This window comes from Drosophila sulfurigaster, chromosome 2L (genome assembly GCF_023558435.1).
Source record: "Drosophila sulfurigaster albostrigata strain 15112-1811.04 chromosome 2L, ASM2355843v2, whole genome shotgun sequence".
Lineage (NCBI taxonomy): Eukaryota > Metazoa > Arthropoda > Insecta > Diptera > Drosophilidae > Drosophila > Drosophila sulfurigaster.
Genome location: NC_084881.1, coordinates 17626618 through 17648420, shown reverse-complemented (window position 1 = coordinate 17648420; position 21803 = coordinate 17626618). Strand labels below are relative to the sequence as shown.

The window sequence follows — 21803 nt, the reverse complement described above, 5'->3', positions numbered from 1 at the left end:
CATGGACAACAGCAACAGCAAAAGCAACAACAACATCACCTTGTTATGTACTCGTATAATTTCCGATGCTTGTGTGTGTGTGTGTGCATGTGGAGGAGAGTGTTTGCTCATGTTTGTTGTCATCGTTGTTGTTGTCAACATGTTGTCCCAAAACTGGACACACTTTCGTTGCTTTCTGGTCAGGCCGATCACTTAGAGCAGTAGCAACAGCAGTGGCAGCAACAACGATTACTGGCAAACATAAAACACATTAAACATGCCACAAACTCTCTCAGCCAGACAACCATTAAAAGCAGCCGGCAAGCTCAGCTCAATTTCTACCAAACTCTGCAATAATAGAATTTAGATTTCGGTTGCACGAAACCGGGAAAACGAAATGTGAGGTAGAAAACGGAAAAGTGTGGCAGGTAACTCAGCCATGTAAATGCACATCAAATCATTGCATTCTGATAAAATATTGACCGAAGTGTTTAACAAAGTTTGCCATTTAAAAGTTCAATCAATTAAAAATTGATAGAACTAAAAAAATTAAGTGACAATTTTAGAAGTTTACAATCGGTTATAATAATTATCTTTCTCTTCTGTATTGTTTATTATCATATTATTTTAAGAAATTGTGTTCAGGAAACACAATAATAAAATTTTAGAAATTTTAAGAAGTTGTGTTTAGGAATACCAAAATAATATTATTTTAGAAGAAAAGAATAATAATTTTTTAATTTTCAGCCAATTTTCAAACCTAAAAATAAACAAACAATTTTATGTGCATAAATAATAAAAAAAATTTTCGACATTTCTAAAAAAAATTCGCAAAATAATTATTAGTAATCATATTAAATTGCTTGAAAACACTTTTTCAAGTTCTTAGTATTTTCAAATACTAGTTACGTTATTAATTACAACAATTTGTTGTACAAAGAATGTGAATATATCATTGCAGCTTTGCTAAAAGAAAGTTACAAATAATTATAAGTAACAAAATTAATAAGCTAGTCTAGTTTAAGCAAATATTATTTTAAAATACTAATTGGCTAATTTATAAATTCAATATTTTGCTTGCTATTAAATTTGTGCATTTATTTTGCATCATTGTTTCATAGTAATATTAGTAATAACATACAACAAAAAGATTGCTCTACTCTTTAGCTACTTTTTCAATTGTTAAAGCTACAAAATATGTAGTTCAAAATACTAATTAAGTAATTAATAACAATTCAATATGCGCAATTTTTGCAAAAGTTTAGCTGGCTTTTAAATTTGTGCATTTATTTTTGCAACATTGTTTCATAAAGTCACAAAATATTATAAAACATTAGTAATAACATAAAACAAAAAGATTGCTCTACTCTTTAGCTACTTTTTTAATTGTTAAAGCTACAAAATATTTCAAAATACTAATTAAGTAATTAATAAAAATTCAATATGCGCAATTTTTGCCAAAGTTTAGCTGGCTTTTAAATTTGTGCATTTATTTTTGCTACATTGTTGTAGCTCATCCGTTGCAGCTAAATCAAATAAGTTTTTTTTGCTCCATTCGGCTGCGTTATTTGTTGTGGCAGCTTGCGAAAATTAATGAATGTATATTATTTTCTGCTGTTGGCTAATTAAAGCTGACTGCCCACACACAGCCACGTAATACATGCATTAACTCGGCTCTAAAGTGAAATGTTGGCAAACGAAAACAAGTCAGCAAACAGCAAACAGCCGCAGCCACAGACACAGCAGCAGCAGTCATGATGTCAACATTAAATAACCCTTTGGTTAAATATTTACATGACTTTTCATTGCATGTGTTGCACTAAGCAGACATGCCCATTGGCATGGTCTGGATAATTACAGGGTATATACGGTATTATGCAACATTTTCTGTTACAATGTTTGGTTGCCCAAAATATTAGCATAAATATTTTGTAAATAAATTTTGATATGCATGAGCAAATGCAGCAGCAGGCAGCAGATACATTTGCATTTTGCTGGCACCCATCAGATATTTACATGCCGCTTCATTCGACTAATGTGCAACTTTTGCCAAAATTATTTTCTGCAAAAATAACCGACAGATGGACAGGCAGCAGCATAACATGATATATTGCATTTGTATGTGTGCACGCGGCCATTTTGCTGCCTCATTTCGTAATTTAAAATTGATGTTTAAAGGCTTATAGACTCTCTTTGCGAAGCTATCGCAATTTCGCATCCACAATTGATGTCAATTTTCCTTCCACTATGTATTTATACCTGATACCCTTAGGGTAGAAAGTTATTATAACTTTGTGTCTGCAGGAAATGTATGATACTATAAAATGTATATATTCTTGATTAGCGTTATTAGCCGAAACGATACAGCCATGTCCGTTTGTCCGACTGTCTGTATGAACATCTAGATCTTAGAGACTATAAGAGATAGAGGTATTATTTTTTTTCGATGGCACTTGTTATGTTTGTAAGTACATCAAGTTTGATTCAAATTTTTGCCTCGTCCACTTTAAGATTCCTTGCGATAAGTTAAAAATTGTGGAAGTTTTTAGGGAAATACTTTCGTATAGGAAAAAATTCCTACTTGTTATAGGCACACAATGTGGTATATTGTGCACTCCATGGCATATGTTGAATGTAGTGTTGTATAAATATACATATTTAAATATATTTTGTATTTTTGGTATATTTTAAGAATAATACCACACAGCTTTGGTTTTATTTAAATTGGGTAGCGGGTATCTCACAGTCGCACTCACTCGACTGTAGTTTGCTTTTTTGCTGTTTTATTATTTTGCCTCATTATGCGAGAACAACGCATAAATTTGCCATTGTCACGTTTCAGCGCGCCTTTGGCCTTGCCTACAATTGCGTCGTCAATTTGCTGTATGTCTCAGTCTCCGAAATAAGTCTGATAAAGTCCTTAAAGTGTTTGCCGCCAACAATGTCAAGGGTTTCAGTTCACAAAACTCAAAATTCAATTTTACCGTCCTTAGTAGCTGCTTGAGAAAATGCATTTAGCAAATGCTTTTGTTAATTGCCATTACTTTGCATTTGTTTACACATTTTTGGGGCGGGGTCAAGTGTTAATCAACGTACTGTACTTTGATCATTTTAGCATAAGAAGTTCATTGGCTTCAGTGCTTGCTTTATATCAATTTAGTGTTGCATAAAACGCGATGCAGTTAAATGGCTTCAAGTACATAGACGTCAGCAATTTGTCAAAGTGTGTGTGAGTGAGTGAAACAAATAAACAACAATGCATTTGACGAGCACGCACAATAACTTTGCAGCGAGTAGCAAGTGAATTGGTGAGACAGTCAATGAGTCAGTCAGCAAGGAAGTCGTACATTCATTCAGTCGTTCAGTGAGTGGCGAGTCAGCTGGGCATTCATTCAATGCGCTCACTCATGCAGTTAGTGTGTCACTCATTTAAACTCTCTCTCACTCTCTCTTTGCTGCACGCACACATCATTCATATGAGGCAACAACAGCAGCAGCAGGAGGACTCGTTGGGTTACTGCTGCGAGGCATCTATCTTCATTTCAAGCAGCATTGTCATGAGTTATTTGTGTGGCCTCCTTTTGTCTACGAGTATTTTTACTATTTTTGCATGCGACTCTCTCTCGCTCTCTCCGCATTGTTGAGCCAGTTGCAAATGCAATTTTATGTGGCACTAACCATCAATGCAGAGGGTTGACTGTACTCGGACTTCACATGCATTAATGCAGTTTGCAGCTACCTTCGAGTTTCCGCACATCGATTCTTTTTAACAACTACACAACGACAACGTCAAGGACTTTGTGGTCGTTAGAGTCTCTCGCATTTGAATGGCAATTGTTCGGCTCCATGTTCATGTCCATGTTGCTTGTCTTTTGCATAATGGCTGAATGTGAATTGAACTGTTGAGGTTTTCGTTCGATAGGCGCTTATAATTAACATAAATCAAAGCCACAGAGCAAACAATTAAAAGCGGGCGTTGCGCATACGCAATGTTGTCGAAACTTTAATGTGACAATTTGCAGCTGCCAAGAGGACAAGCAAAAAGAGAAAGAGAGAGAGAGCCGCAAAGAGGCAAAAAGGGGAAACAAAAGCACTGAAGACAAAAGGCTAGCTAGCTGTCGAGTGAAGCGGAAGTGGAAGTGGAAGTCAAAGTGGAAGTGAAAATGGAAGTCACAGCAGAAACTTTGTGCGCCAGCAACTTGCTGACGCCAACTGAATCAAGGAGGATTGGGTTCTTTGATTGACACAGACCATTGAAATGGGTAAAACATTTTTGGGTAATGATTATCAAGATTTTTGAGCGTCTGCTTCAAGTATGATAAATATCCAGAAGACGACACAAATTTGTTCGATTCTCTTGCAGTGTATAGGATACTTTTGATAGAGGTATTATATATTTTGATGGGTGAACCCATGTGGCACGTGCAACTGCAAGCTGTAGCCTGATTAACTGGACACACAACATTTGTTTATGATAGTTAAATAAATACCACTATGCATGTGTTTATATTAGGCGTTAAAATTAAATAAATATTATTTTTGTGTGTTGTGTGTCGCCATCACAAACAACCCAAATCAAAATGCAAAGCAGCTGTCACAACAAAAATAAGCATTAGCCAGCTGGCAACTGTTTAAATCAAAAGTTTTGTGAATGAACACAGCAGATTCTTGTGGCAGCTCGGCAGCCATTTTAGATAAGTTGATGTCGCCTCTGCTTCTACTTTTTTTTTTGTGGCTGTGAGGGAAACAATGCAGCACACGTGTCTGTCGGACAACTTGCCACACACCTGTGCCTCCTGCCCACTCCGGGTTTGTTGTCATTTATGCCACAGGTTCAAGTTGCACTCTCTGACCTCTTCTTTGCGTCTGTTTGTTTGTGTTTCTCCCTTGATACACTCGCTAACTTATTCATGTCCTCTGTATTATTTGGCATTCCCTTTAATTTCGTTTCTTTTTTGCTGTTTGCCGCATCTCTCCTCATTGAGCTGCAACGCACGCTTCCGTTCATCTTTGTTTGAGCCTGCCTGCCTGCTTTCAGTCCCCTTCGACTTATTTAAGCTGCTACTTATTTAATTTTCATGTAAAGTTTGCTATGCTACCTTTGCCCCTTGTTGTTGTTTGTTGTTGCAGAATTTTACAAAAACGACAAAGAAAAGCCAAATAGTGTACGGGGAGGGAGGAAAAGTTGTCGGTCCGAGCTTTTGTTTAGCACGCAGCAAAGCAAAGCCAAAGTTAAACTGTTGCAGGCCAAAGCAAAATGCGAACTTAGTTCCAGATATTTCAGCTACAAAATTGCTGCTCTTAGGGGGCGATTGTTGCCATTGTTGTTGTCGCTGTCGTGCTTGTTGCTGTTGCTGTTGCTGCTGTTGCTGCTATTGCTACTGCTTTTGTGGGCTTCCTTTTGACACAAACTCGTGGCTTTTGTGTTCATTTGCTTGCTTCGTGATCCTTTGGGGCCAAGCTCCCCCATTTCGTTTGCATAATTGAATACACACTCTGTGGCTAAACTGTTGGTTGATTAGATCGTCCCATTCCCCTGTTCTCGCCTCCTCTTCCCTCTTCCACTTCATTGTGGCTTACACCTATTAACACCTTGTCATAACCATTGAGTAAAGATAATCACACTTTAGTTGATCATTAATCAGCATTATTGCAAGTTATTGAAACTAATTGTAAATAGCTATGGAAGCTGACAACGGTTAGGATATTTATTCTAAGAGATTAGCAAAAATAGGGATATTTTATTGACTAATTCTTGCATTTTAAATACTGTTTATGGAATTTCATCGCTTTCACTCATTTTACATCAACTTCTACAAAATAGGAATTGTATTAAATTTGTATTCAAAAAATTTTAAAACCTTTGCATAATCTTACAATAATAATACTTACAAATCATTATTATTATTAGTTACAGCAATACTTTGCTCAAAATTCAACGTTAATTTCTTTAATTCTTTTTTTCTCCTCTCTTTATTTCTTTATATTTTTTTATTGATAGACTTCTTTTCTAGAACAGAACAAATTTGAAATAGTTTGATGATTGGTTACTTTTGTATTGCTTTCACGATCTAAGCATCTTTTGTTGGAATTAGTTTAAGTAATTAAAATACATAAATTACAAAGAAATATATGTATTTTATTAAATTAACTTACTAAGAAATAATTGACTACTCTTATATATCAAAACAAATTCATTTTCATTTCTATAATAAAATCAATCTTACTATTTTTTTATATTGTTCTTACTTACTTCTAATCTAATATGTATAATAGACATAAAGAAAACGTATTTTAATAAAAAATCTTTACACAAAGTATCAATGTTCTATGTAATAATTTAAAATTATTTAAAATTATACCTTATTATTTTAGTCATTAAAAATGTTCTTTAATGTTAAAGCATAATCCATAATACTGTGTTAAACTACAACCCGCTTCTTACTCTAATTGTAAACTGCCAGTTTCCTGTCGAGCTTGTGTTCAAAGAAAAGTGGCGTTTTGTGACAGAGTGTAATTAGCCGGGGACTCAAAGGGTCTCCGCTCTTGTGCAACAGAGATTTGTGCAAGGTGCCAAGTTTATCGCGACTTGGGATCGCTTACACCAAATGCAGAAGTCAACAAACTGTGGGATAAACTGCCAGCTGTGTGGCAATTTGCTTGAGCGGAACACACTAAGCTCTCTCTCTCAAACAGAAGGTGAAGGTGAAAATGATACTAGAGGGAAAGGGTGAGAGAGAGAGTAAGCTAGAGAGACAGAGGGAGAGTGGTCAGGGGTCAGCTGCGAAAAGGGGTTATAAAGCACTTTAATTAACTTGCAGACGCAAAGCATTCAGCAAAGTTTCAGGCATCAACTTTGAACCGCAAAGTAGTTTATATTGCAAGGATTGCGGTCTGCAAGCCAAGGAATGCAGCAGCAGTTGTTGCTGAGGCGCATTATATGGCCAATAAGTAGGATACACACACACAGGTATGTAACAAGCGCCCATATCTTTGGCCTCCTGCTGCGGTGCCCATAAAACACATGAGGAGCAACAGCAGCAGCAGCTGGAGATGCTTTACTGCTGCTGCTGCTTCTGTTTACCTCGTTCATTCTGTGTAATTAATTTCTTGGAAAATATTTTGGAAAGCAGCTAAAGTTTTGTGGGAAAGCAGAGTGTGCGGTAGCAGTTCCTTGGCTTTATCCTGGCCACCAAACAGACGGCGCTATTTGAGTTATGCACGCGGTTAATTTGGCATCTCGACTCTACGCATTTCGCTGCCGATTTTAAAAGCAGTTTAATTAAGTTGCGGCCTAAAGCCAAATGCCATTGACAGCCCTCTAAGTTCGATAAGCATAATATATAATATATTCAACATATTTTTGCCATCATAATGCACAAGGCAAACAATCAATGAAGCACGAGGAAAAAATTTGCTTTTTTTCTGGGTTTTATTTATATTTTTTGTTGGTGCTTGGGGTTTTTTTCTTTTTATTATCACAACACCCAAAAGTGAAGAGAACTTAAATAAAGCAAACAAATTTATGTGACCCCCGCACAATGAGCGACTTAACGGACGAAGGAGCAACAGCAGCAGGAGAGCGGCGAAAGTTTTCGAAGGATAACAGGAGGGAGGGAGAGTGAGCCCAAAGCATAATTTATTGGCCCAACATTCATCAGCAGGACGAACTCATCAGACTGTAATAATTTGCTATCAGAGTGTCACGAACGAGAGCGACAGCCCAAGGGAGCCACAGCGGGATCCTTATTCTACATCAAGTGCGGAGTTTACTCCCCCCCCTCCACCTTACTATATATAAAATGTGGTGGTGGCAAGCGAAGTGCCGCCTAGTTGGCTTAGTAGTCAAAGTGAAATTGAATGAAGGCACGAACCTCGAGAGTCGAGAGAGTAGAGCATAGAGAGTAGGTTCCCCAGTCCGTGGGCAAACAAATAAACAAAGAGCGAAAGCAAAATGAGACAAGGCACTGGGCAAAATAGTTGCCATAAAAGCACGATAGGGAACTGGGAACAGAGAACCGAGTAGATGGTTAGGGGGCAAAAGTGGGTGAGCAAATGGTTGGCGCAATGGCAAGCGTAATGTCAAGTGTGCGGAAGCATAAAACAAACTCCAAAACGGGTTAGCTGCCAACTCTTTTTCCATTTCATTGTGTGTCGGTGTGCGTGTATGTGTGGGTCTCCTTTGCGCTTGTATTTGTCTATGTCAAGTGTCAACATTTACTTGGTGGTAACACAAATTGTATCTGTGGCCATTTTACTCGCCCACACACACACATACGTAACTTATTCTCTCGCATTCACTGCGCAAACCAAGCCATAGCATATAAATGTATTGCAGTAAATACGTATACAAATTCAGAGCAAGCCTTTTCGAAATTGAAAGCGAAATTGATTGGATTAATCTTGCTGAAACTGCATTGAAAGCGATCTACTATGAAGTTTCAATGTGATTCCTATATTATTCTTTAGAAGATCAACTTATTTTATCGATCAAAAATAAAAAAAAAATAAAAAAAAATTAAAAATTATATTAACAAGTAAAAAGTAAAAGAAAAATATTTACTATGTTAATGATTTGGTTCATTAAATTGATTTAATTTTTCTAAATTTAGAATATTGCCTTCAAGTTGTGTTCGAAAGGATTGTTTAATAATAGGATTAAAATATTTTAGACTGTCTAACATCTATTAACAATTTATTTTAATTAAGTTAGCCCTTTTAAAGCACCTTTTCAGCTTACTTTAACAAACTTCACTTACTTGTTATCTTAATTTTTGGCTTATTAAATTACATTCATTTAATATTAAAAAATGAATATATTATTTTATATTTTATACATAAAATTTTATTAACTAAGAATTTAAAAAAAATTGTCAACTTATGAAATATATAAAAAACATATTGAAATTTAGTTATCCATTTTAAAGCACCTTTTCAGCTTCACTTAACAAACTCAGTTTTAACTTAAAAGTAACCAAATTTTAACTTGTAAACTTAAACTCAAAGTTGAGATTCACATAATTTGGGTAAACTTCTTATTGATATTTACGATTTGTGCATAATTATTCTTCATGCTAAACTCCTTGGAGTGGCTTTAATATAGATTATTTTGGGGTCACAAGAGCCACAAGTGTTGCCCTCACACTCTCTCTCTCACACACACACACACACACACACAAACGCATTCTAATATTTCGCCAAGTCTATATGTAACTGTATATGTTTTTAAGTATGTGCATATATCATGAGTCCTAGAGATTTTTCATTTTAGATGCGGCCGCTAACTTGACTCCTCTTTGCCACTCCCTCTGTCTCCTTCTTCCTTGCTGTATCTATCACTATCTCGCCTCGCCTCTTGATGCTCTCTTTGTGCATAGCAAATGAAGCCACAATAATAAAACTACACTCATCATGTGTGTGTGTGTGTGTTGTTGAAGAAGAGTGGAAAGAGAGCGGGGCTTAATGGGGCTATGCAACACACACAAATTATAGTTTTTAGCTGACTTTTGGCCTCGACTTCTAACGCCAGTCCTGTTGCTGTGGTTGGTTGTTGTGTTGCTTCTGCTATCGCTTGGCCTGTTAACATTTTGTTGCTAGTTTGCAAATTTGTTCTTGTTGTTGTTGTTGCTGTTTTGTCTGGGTTGGTCTGACGCTTCGGTTGGCACTCTTGTAATTTGTAATTTGTTTATGTAATTGCGCCACGATAAGTTAAACATGACATTTGTTGAAAAATGACAACTGCGGTCGTCACAAAATCAACTGTCAGATGGACTGATTGCAATAAATTTTCTAGTCACAAACTAATTTAATTCAATTCGAATTTTACATGGCAAAAATATTGTGATAAATACTGAAAAGTTTAATACATTATATAAAATCAAAATAAAATAAAATTTAGGCTTTCCAAAATTGTCTAAAGTATATGAAGTAATGTTATATATTAAATGAAATTATTTGAATTTCCTTAAGTTGCTGCCTCATATTATTTTCGTTAAAGAGAAACAGTACTTTCTCTTACTGCATCTGTGTATATAACAGTTTTACCTATTTTCCATTTTTATAGCAAACCGTGAAATATTTGAAAATTGGGAAACCCAAAATGTGCCTTTTTGACAAAGGAATTTGTTAGCAAAGCTTGCGAATACAAGGAATTTAAATTCGGAGTGTTTCGGTCATAGCTTTTGGCATATTTTCGCTTATACATTTGGTTGTAAGACATATTGTAATTTGAAGTTTTGTATGCGTAGAAGTTACTTATATTGAAACGTATATTTGACATAGAAGTTACTTATACCAAAACTTATATTTTGCTTTTGTTATAAGTTATTCTTTTTATATGTACTAAATCAGTATAACCAACTTTCATTTTAAAATATAAGAAGATTGCTGAAGCAAAATATACGACGTATAGTATGCATGCTTATGCACGTATAGTGTTAAAAAATAAGCAAAAGGCATAGTTTACTAAATATTTTAAGTGTATAAGTGCATCTTATATATTCTTCACTTCGAAAATAGTAATCGTATAAGACAGAAAAGCTTAAACTTATACTTATACAAAACACTGTACTAAAAGCTTCATTATAGCAATTTCACCAGGACAAGTTTTCTACGTATAAGTCGTATAAGAGTAGGCAAGTCTTTGCACTTATAATCCATTCTTTTTATAAGTGCGAAAAATGTAGTAGAATTATAATATAAGACGTCTTCTGCTATTCGAACAAGCTTTCGATAAACAGTAACCGAAACATTTTATAGCTATATTTTTATAGCAAAAAGGCTTTGTGTTGATTCGTAAAATTATTATTGAATGTTGAAGAACCTTTGGAGACTTGCCTGTTGTTGAGTTAAAATTCACACTTCGAAATTATAAGAGTTGCTACAAGAAGCTAACAGCGATGGAGAAAGTGTTGTTGTTGGCTACCTTAACAATGTTAGGGGAACTGGAGCAAAACTTCTATGCTGCAGCTTAGTACAAGAACACAAAGGGAAACTGCACTGCCCTCGGGTTGTCTTTTTCAATAAACCTCTCGAAAATAAACAGGCAAAGGGAAAGAAGTGTCAAGCACACTACACACCCATAAAGTGACAACAACACTCGCAGTTGAGTGTGTGTTTGTGTGTTTGCAACGCAATTTGCAGCCATTTTGTTTTGCATAACTGAGAAGGTTTACATTCATTAAAACAAAAAAATAAAACAAACAAACAGTTTTGGTCTGCCACTTGCAAAACTCAGTCAAAGTTTAATTGTTCAGTTTTTTAGCGTCTGACTTTTGCTTTGGCTTTTGTTTTGCCCCCAAAAAACATTCGCTTAGCAGACCAAGTGCAAATTTATATATGCACACTTTTATATATAGTACTTATGCAAGTCACTTATTAAGCGAGAAAGAGATGCATGGCATTCACTCTCTGCCTTTTTCTCTTTCCCAGTTAAAAAAGTCTCAAGTGGAGTTCATTTTTTGTTTCGAGCACGCTGCGTGAGCTAATACCTAAAGAATAATTATTCAGTGTGAGAGCTAATGCCAACGAAATGAGAAATGAGACTGGATTTTGTGGTCAGAGAATGCAAATTCATGTGAATTTCATGTGGAGTGCTGCATTATGAAATGACAGCAGGAAGTGGTTGGTCTTTTGTTATTGCAGCAGCCAGCAGGACATGTGGGTGCAATTTATAAGAACTTATCGATATCATCAATCAACTTGCAACAACACAGCACAAGTGACTCGCAGATAGTCAGAGTCTTGAACCCAAGCTCAAGTTTCCGTCTCAAACGCTTTTCTGACTCCACTATACAAGTTTATTAAGTGCAGCATTGCCTGCTGCCTGCCTGTCAGGATGTCTTTTCAAAACTTTTTGCCAAACACGACAGAGATGAAAGACACATCAGAAACGGAAACAGACGCATACAAAAAATACACACACTCTCGAGTTGCACAGAGATATTGAAAATGAAACCAGAATTTAATGCAGTTTGTGGTTTTGAACTGGAGCAAATACCCTTTCGATTTTTAATTTACCAACGAGAAACTATTTTTATTGAAAATGTACTTAAGAGCATTTAATTAAGTCACATTCGCCAAACTAGAAAGTTACTTCACAATATGTAAGTTTGTTTTCCAAAATTCAATTTTTCTGCCAAAGTTTTTGTTTTCATAATTACTACAACGAGAGCAGCTCATCAATTTCTATTCTTCTTTTAAAGAAAGTTGAAAGTGGAGCAAATTTTAGTTATTAGCTGCAGCTGGGCAGCATTTTTGTATAATTTGATGCATTTTTGAGCAATTAGTTTCTGCGCTTTAACAAATTGCGTTCCAGGCCTAATAAAGTTATCATTAAAAAGTTTAAAGCAAAATTAACTAAGCGGCCGCAAGTTGCTGGCTACTCCATAATTAAACACCTCAAAGAGGGAGCACAGATGAAGAGAGAGAGAAAAAGAAACGACTTAAAGAGGGGAGAGGGAGGCAGTAGCAGCAGCAGCAGCAGCACCTCTTTACTGTTGAACGAACACTCAACACTTTACTCTCGGCTGCCGCACACTCAGCACAACAAACGAAACTTGCAACAACTTCTTCAGGCCAGAAGGCAAAGTGTAGGCAAAACTACGAGTACTATTTAAATCAGCGCAACGTAAAGCAGCAAAAAAAATGTGCTAAAAACAACATACAAAAAGCGAAGGAAAAGAATGATTGAAGCTACAAAATATCCTGTAATAAGTAAATTTTAAAGATACAATTATTTAGAGGACTAATTTTTTTTGAAGATATAAATAATAATTCTTTAAACAAAAGATACAAATATTGACATTCAGCATTTGATATTAAGATACAAATGATAAACAAATTATCTAATTTTAGAATAACTTGATGAATTTAATAATACTAATAAAAATACTTAAGGAATATGTGAACCATGGAATGAGCCACTATATGTTATAAATTCAGACTCATAAGCAAAGCAATAAAGGTTCAAGATTTCAATCATAATTGAATGGTAAATTTTAATCGTGGTTGAACTGAAATATTTTTCCTATTTCCTGACATCATTGTTATTTATAAATAACTAAAATTTAGAATTTAATTTAATGATAAAAATAATAAATACAAAGCACTTTGTTTACCTTGAATTGAATTCTCAAGTTTTTTACTATACTCGAAAACATTTTTTGCCTAATTTTTTTTTTAACAAAATTTCCCTTTAGCATTGCCACATTACAGGGTATCAAATTGCAGTGCTCTTGAGGCGGCATCAGTAGCTAAAAGTGACTGCCAGGGACTTTTGTTCGCAGGACCAAACCAACTTAAATATGAAGGGCGAATGCGAGCGAAGAGCAAAGAAGATACTACAAGCCAAAGAAAATACTACGTGGACCTGCAACTTTGAACCCTTTTTTTCTACAACAACTACAACTTGCGCGCCTTCGTCATATTCATTTTCTTATTTTTCTTCTTGTATTTTTGTTTTCTCCTTATTTTTTGTGTACATCCCCTCCTACATTCCCTTTCGTTCTTTTTTTTTTGGGTTCTTTAACGAATGCAGCGTGTTGAAAGTTTTAAATTAGCATTCTCATTTTGTTGGCGATGCCTTTGCTGTTTACAAGGCGAGTCAACTTGACTTTGTTCAACTGGAGCGTTGAACAAAAGGGTTGTCAAGGGTTAAGCTTAAAGTTTTCACTTTCGTTCGAAAATCATATACAGACTTGTCACTTACCAATTAACAAAAGTTTCCAAATATGCATTTGTATGTCGAATGCTGTTGAGTCCATTCAAATTAGAAGCAGACAATTTATAAGCTTCGCCCCTTCCTCCTTTCGATTATCTCTTCTTCGTTTCGGTCTTTGGCGAAGTTTGATGTTATATTTTTCGGGTTAAATTTTCCTTTTTTTTTTCTGTTGCTGTTGTCCTTGTTGCCTATTCAGTGGACAAGTGTTGTCGATGAATTTGCTCAGCGAATTGGCGCCTTAGCGTAGGCAACTGCATTTTGTCGAAAAGTTTTTGCCTTTAATTGTTGCATTCGTTTGCGGACAAGTTGGAAGGAACACCAACAACGAATATTGACAACAACAAGCTGAAGCAGAGGCTGATGCTGAGGCAATTAAACTTCCAGTTCGTTGGGCCGTTGGCTCTTCTGGCAATCGTGCAGCAAATTACTGACCCCGTTTAGAATCGACAATCGTCGTCGTCGTTGTCGACTTTTTGACTCTTTTCAGTTATCTATTACGCTTTCGTTACTATTCTGCTCCCTTCTCCTTCTTGCTGCTTGCTGTATTTTATTTTACCCGCTCTCGTTGCAATTTTTATGCAGTTTTCTATGGCAATTTTATGTTGCAATCAAAGTGGTTTCTTTTATCTCTGCTACAGCTTTAATTTTCAGTTCGCTTTCCTTTTTTTTTTGTATATTTTTATTATAGAAGTATATACTTATATAGTTTGTGGGGAGAGACTGTATCTACTGTCTGCAGTTAATGTTATTATATGGCGACCTCGTGCTCAAATGTTGTGGCATTGAATTCGAATTGAAGTGCTGCAAAGAGAACAAGAAACAAAAGACAAAATTATTAATATTAAATTTTGTGGAACTCGTTAGATTTAGTTCATGAAAAACTACAAAGGTTAATGTCGAAAAGCTAATTAAAACACCAAAATTTTGTAACTATTTGTTTTTGTACTGAATTTTATTTCTTTACTATATATATTTCTGTTTTTACTTAGAGTTATAATTCTACGAGTAAAATGGACAAGCCTGAGCAAGCAACCCATTCTGATAATGAAAAAAAAACCCAATAAAAAAGAAACAGTCAAGTGTGCTGGATACCGCCATGTATTATTTTAAAGTATACCAAATTAATATACTTCAGAAATACTGAGATTATACCAAAGGCTAAATTTGGTATACTAATAAAACCATATTCTACAAATATACCAACAATTTCCCGGAAAGCACCAAAATTATGCCAAAGGATGTATTTGGTATACTTATATAATACTACATTCAAGATACACTATCTTTAAAATATAATATACCAAATTGTGAGCCAAAGCAACTAACCCGTATTAACTAAGCATTTTTGCCTACATAAAAGTATTCCTTTTATAACTAATTTTGTAAATAGATTGTAAATACTAAGTAAAAATATTACTTTTATGTTTTTTGAAATCTATATTCAATTTAATTCATTACACTTGTATTTTATTTAGTTTTTTATGTAACAAAAATAGTTATATTAAATTATGTGTAGCTTCATTTTATTTATGTTTTCTTCTGTATAGGTTAAAAAGATGCTAAATGAAAACATGAGCTTTATTTGTTAACTGTTTATGTCTATCAATTAACTGACTTTTGATTTGACGATAACAGATATCGATATACCAAATATGCATTTGAATATTTTTGCTTGCAAAAAACACAGAATTTAATCCTCTTTTTATACAAGATTGAAAACGCAGAATTCTTTACAATAAATATTTGCAATTATTTTTTAAATAAAAAAAAACTCAGATTGCTGTTGTATTGAGTGTTTGCATTAACAAAGCGAGTGGATTGATATATGCAGTTGATTGCAACAAATGCAGTTGTTTTTATGGCTGCAACTGATGTTGTTCTTATTGTTATTGTTGTTGTTGTTGCAATTGTTGTTTATTCGAGTCAATTGGTTAATTATGCGTATAAAACAAAGGCGCCTCTGACTCTTATGCTTCGCATTCGCTTTCTGTCCGGATAAATGCACGCCTGATCTGCGCACGTTCTGTGTGTTCAGTTCAATATTGTCATAATAAATATTGCACAAGCACAAATAATGAATGCAAACTTTGCAGCAACAACTTCAATATTTCAAACTGCATTATTAAGTTCGATTTAAAAATGTGATAAATATGAAAAGAAAATTGATAAAAAATATGGTGAAAACTGATGCCCGCATTTTGTCGCCATTTTTAATTTGTGTGCATATTTTCTTTTTTTTGCATTTGACATTTCACTGAAAAAATAATTAATTAATTAAGTAAGTACGTTCGTTTTAATGGTTGGTTACAGCTTCAGCAAGTCAAACGGTTAATTAATGCCAGACATGAAGACTTAGTGGAAATTCGTGTGGAGTATTCTATAGAAATATGAAATTTGCAAAGCGAAAATGGTTATGAAAATTGAATTATTATGTTTAAAGCTTTTGCAGCTCGCAGCTGTCAATTTTGTGTCAGAGTTTTTGCGTTTTTATTTATTGAAATTGCAGTTGGTTGTGTCATTTGCCTTTGCCAAAACTGGAGCATTAACAATGTCTCATCGCCTTCTCATGCCTATTTCCATTCCCATTTCCAATTCCAATTCCAACCCGTGCCATCCTGTTTCAACTCATTTCGTCTGGCATTTTTGTTTTTTCGTTGTCTCTCGTCTTGTTTCTTTTGTGCAGTGAATTACTTTTCTTGACGTTTTTTTTTTTGTTTGCCAACCAACAAGCGCAGAAGACAATGGGCCTTCTCCGCTTTTCCCTATGAGTTTGTGTATAGAAAATTACGCAACGCACACACGCACACGCACTAACACACACACATACGCAGACTGTGCCATGTCACTCGGCTGCTATTTAATTTATGAAGTAGAGCGCGTAAAAATTGTGCATTGTGGCAAAACTTGCAGCATCGCTTACACCAACCAACCAAGGGCTGTTGCTCTCTCCTCCTCCTCCTCCTCCATTTCTCCTCCTTCTACTCTCGCTACTTTATTGCGGCTTACCCCTCGCATGGTTATCATATACTTAATGCTTTTTTGTTCCGCCGCAAAACAAAAGGCAGTTTAGAAATCAGTCGCAACAGCCTCGCCAACATTTCGCATTGTCTTTGCAACGTAAGCTCCACAAGCTTGAAGCCCCTATATGTATATATGTTAAGGTTCGTTGCAGCGATTGTCACAATTGTTGCTTTAATGCTTGAAGGTGCGCAAAATATGCCTTAAATACATGCCAAAATAATCGATTTTCCTTTGACCACATAGTGAATTTCATACAATTCCAATGCTGTCAATTGCTTAATATTTTGACTAAATTACATATTAAATATCATAAGGCTTCCATATTAATTTGTTGACCTTTTCTGCATAGTGACAAGTTCACTTATAATTATGCATAATAGCTTAATAAGTCGACTAAAAGTATTAGCTAACTTTGTGCTTGTATTTTAACACGACACCTCAATATTGCCTTTATCCAGTCGATGACTTCATACTACGCTATCGAATTTTCTTGCACATCCAACCAATTATGCAAAAACTTTTCACCACACAAACACACACCCACACACACACACAGGAAAAGTTTTATCTAACTACGAGTAATTTGACTCCATTTTCGTCTTATGTTTTTTGTTGTTGTTCAATGCAGCTGGAGGACATTGGCCTCATCCTATAAATCACAAGTTATTAATGCGCAACGTGTTCGTTGTTCAACTCAATTTCTCAAGTCCAAGCGATTTGCTGCATCATCTTCTACTGCTGCTACTCAACGTCCTTCGAAGGAGATGTTCAGCTCTTTCTCGTCATCGAATTAGTTTGACCGAAATTTACGCTCAGTTTAAGCATATTAAAAGCTTTGCCATTTATCGAGGCAAGAAATTAGCATGAGAAGAGAGGAAGAAAGAGAGAGAGAAAGATAAGGATAAAGAGGGACAGAAACTGAAAGAGGGAGATAGCGAAGGGAGCTCAAATTGGCAGCAGCTAACAAGAAAGTTGTTCGCCAAAATGAAATGCAGAAATTATTAACTGGCGCCATCTAGAGTTCGTTTTCATTATCGCTTAATGCCGCATGCCACAAGCACATACACTCACATGCACGCACACGCACACCCACACATGTCGCGAGTTCGCAACGGGTCGACAACTTTTTGATTATGATTATGTGGGCTGGTTTAATCAGCATTTGGCTTATGATAATTAAGCTGCTGATATTCTGATGTGATTATGATAATCGCGACTACTGCGTATAGTATAATGATTGAACGTTGGTCTGCAAAAGACATTTGCAAAAAGGAGAAAGCGGGTGAAGTGGTCACTGCTTTGGCAAATTTAATTGATGTGGTTTTGCACATGAACAGCAACTAACTATCATATATAGCATTGGACTTGTCGATAGTTTTGATTTATTTGGGCCACAAATAACCACAGCTGTCAGCAGTCAGTTAGGACAGCGTCACATTAAGCGGGCAACTCATTCAAACAATTGACATGGCCACTGACACGTGTAATCCAGCAATCCAGATATATATATATACTAAATATATACATATATACGGATAAAAGCAGTTGGAAAAACTTGACTAGACGCTGCTGCCTCGGTTCCCGTTGCTGTTGCTGTGCAACCAACTATTTTTGGCATTGTCATGCTCAACGAGGCAAAAGTCTTGCCACATCACGTCGCATCAACGAAACGCAAACCCAAATATACCGAGCTGCTACTATCGTGCTTTCAGCAAACAAGAGCAGCGACTCATCCAGCCAACCAGACAGACAGACAGACAGACGAGACAGACAGTCAGACAAATAGTGAGACCATGTACCGCATAGACAAAACTGCTATGAAATATGACTGACTGCGATGACATCGAGCTGCGAGTATGTTGTCGAATAAAACGCTATTCTCGTAGTCGCACACCAGTCGAATGCATGTTTCATACATGCGCGAACATTCTTCGAGTTCCTCCTCTGCAGCAGCAACAACAGCAACAGAAGCAGCGGCCAGCGACAGTCAAAAATAAGTGAACTGAAATTGTTGCACACACATCCAGTAATTTTTCACAGTGCTCTACACGCGACAGGGCAGCTTAGTTGCTAAAGAAATTGCGGATTTATGGAGAACATTATTACGACTACATCGACTTAATCCTTTCTTAAATGCATTTTAAACATTTGATCATGTGAGCTAAATGGTATTTACGATTTTCTTATTTTGAAAATTTCAATCGTTTGTAGAGTTTTTTTATTTTGAAAATTTTTACAGATTTTCAATTTGTTATATATTTAAATTGTTGCAGAATCTTAATATATATTTTTTTATTTCTAACTTATAATTTAAATTATTATCATAGACATTTTCAAAGACTTTGTGGTAAAAATTATTTTTAAATTCTTAGCTACGATGGGAATACGCAAAAAAAAATATTTTAATATTTTTTTAAATAATAGTGGATTCTATTCTAAGTAAATTAAATATTATAATATTATACACATTATTTTATAAAATAAAAAATTATAATTTTTATATAATAACAATTTATTATTATTGTCATATTATTATAATTTTAATAAGCAACATTTTTTTGCTTTTTTCGAAATAAATTATGTTAAATTAGGACATGTAGGGAAATTCAATAAAAAATTGAAATATGTATTTCAATTTTACGTTTTATAAAAATAAATTTATAAGTTCTTCGTTATTTTATAATTAATATAACTTTTACCTGTGTATCTGCGCTTAAAATAATTTACGATTGATTTTAAAGTAAATATTTGACATTAAACATAACCTTTGAAATATAAGCCTTTATATTTTGATTTTTTGTGGTACTGCGGTTATTCTACTAATATATAGATCATCAAAAAATGATCACAATGATGCATAAAAAATTCATATGATTAATTAATTAAAATATATTCATAAAATACGTTTTTTAATTTATAGTGCCATCAAAGTAAACCATCCAAATGAACACTTTTAAAAATAATTCATAAATTTTCAGCGGAGCTTTTAGGTAATTAAATGTATATACATACATCTGTACTGTGTTACCTTAATGATAAATTCAGCTTATTATTTTGCATCGTGAATGAAAGTTATAAATTTAACATACAATTTAACAGCACATGTTATGCTATTAATAAGTCAACAGCAAGCAATCTTGAGTCGTAATTATGAGCGATAGCTCAGTTATTAGTCGTGTCGACTGAATCTTGTCACAGATTGACAGACAGCTGCCATTGGTTTCCTTTTAGCCACATGATGGCTTAATCCAATTTCCGATGCAATTGTCAGCGTCGCTGCCCGAGCAATGTGTACACCAATTGAATGGGCGTTTGTCAGGGGGCGTGGCATGTCAGAGAAAGAAGAACTATCAAATGACATGAGCTTGTGTGTGTGTTACTCATACTATACTCATAGCTATGCCAAAAACCACGCGTGTGAGTGATCCACGAATCGAGCTAGTGACTCCCATTGTGGTTTTTGACAGCGTCCATTTCTTTCTACACAATTTTGTTGTTGCTTTACTTTTTTGTGCTGTTGACAACTCACTCTCTCAGCTACTATTTTTGTTAGCGAATGAATGACTCGCTCGCTTTTGCCATTGCGGTTATTTCTGTAATTGTCAAAAATTCCTAACTCGACACGATTCACTGCTCGAGCGTGTCATCTGCAGTATTTGCATTGAATACACATTTCTCTATCGTGTTTATTACCAACAACGTACAACGTGGTAATGACCAAGACAAAGCTGAGATTAGAGAGTTATGGCAAACACTCGGCATAATTAGAAGTGGGGTTAGAAAATCTTTTGCTAATGGTGGCAAAAGAAATCACAGGTAATCAGATTGCAAAAAAAGTACATGGCACCACATTTGCCTTCTCGCTGCAAAATAACATAGATTTGAACGTCCGTTCCCAGCCCTCACCCACAGAATGCAACTCATTGTCAGCGGCTTAGTGTGGCAAATGAACACGCATCAGAGTGAAGGACAGCGCAGCAAACCACGTGGCAAATGTACAGAAATTTGTTGAAACATACTGAACGCCCTTTACTACTGTTGCCAGTGCTGTTGCTTGATGGGTTTTGCAGCTCTGCTCTGGGAATGGAAAGTGGTTTTGAAGAGGAGTTTGTTCGGAGGTAAAGGGGCGTTAGAATGACCCAACAAATTGAAAGCTCAATCATGTTGCAGCAGATGTTTCGTGCGAGTGGCCAATACCAATGTATGTTTCCGTTGTTGCTTTGTTGGTTTTATGCGACGACGACGACGACGGCGACGACGACGTCGACGTTGAAGGCAACACTTTGCTCTCCCTAAGCACACACAAAACGCACATGAGCAAATTATGTAAATGTCATTAATCCTTATAGTACACAATAGTTTAACGGTTCGGCGCTTTATTGTCACGTCGCCACAGTGCTCTGTGTTCTGTGCCATCAACATGGGGGGGACAAACTCTGCACTCAGCAAAAACCACCCAAATGACATCCGAACCCGACCTGAACCTCGACCCCAATCCACATTGAACACTTTCAGGCATCCTAGATTCTGCGCCTGATGCGTGTGTCCGAGCTTTTTATGCTCACGTGCCTGTTGGCATTCTGTGAATGTGAAGAGTTCTCCCCTCGCTCTATCTGTCTTTCTGCCCAGGGTCATATGCTTGACCCCACCGCAATTCCAACTTCCCCCTAGCCACCTCCACCTTCACCTCACCTCACTTCTCCCACACAGTTTGTGTTAATTACGAAATCACTCAGCGCACGAGCAATGATGCCTCGCGTTGCTGCCGCCTGTGTATTGAGAAAACTGAACCATCTGACCGCTCGTTGCCAACTCAACATATTTCACAATCAATTGGCAAGTGCTACGTGATCAACGTTTCTGTCATATTCATTTACAGCAAGCAGTGTGTGTGCTCCATAAAAGTAAGTGCACACCACCAGAACAGCCATTGAAATTGTAATTACCGTGTTAGTTGCGTTGGGGTCATAAAAGTTAAACTACGAGATTTCACATTTATATATTGATTGAAGGTAATAATCATGTGTAAAAACTATTGTCACAGTTTTTTACCATATTATTTTGAGTATGGCATATTAAAGTT

General features: G+C 35.7%; 1 protein-coding gene across 1 annotated transcript in view; it reads right to left on the bottom strand.

Moving 5' to 3' along the window:
* The window catches only part of LOC133850476 (putative neural-cadherin 2), a 153277-nt gene that overhangs the window by 86725 nt on the left and 44749 nt on the right, over positions 1–21803 (bottom strand). Inside the window, exon 3 of the mRNA XM_062286592.1 lies at positions 13688–14500. Coding sequence (XP_062142576.1) covers positions 13688–13742 — 55 coding nt within the window. The 5' untranslated portion in view covers positions 13743–14500. The remainder of the gene's footprint in view (positions 1–13687; positions 14501–21803) is intronic.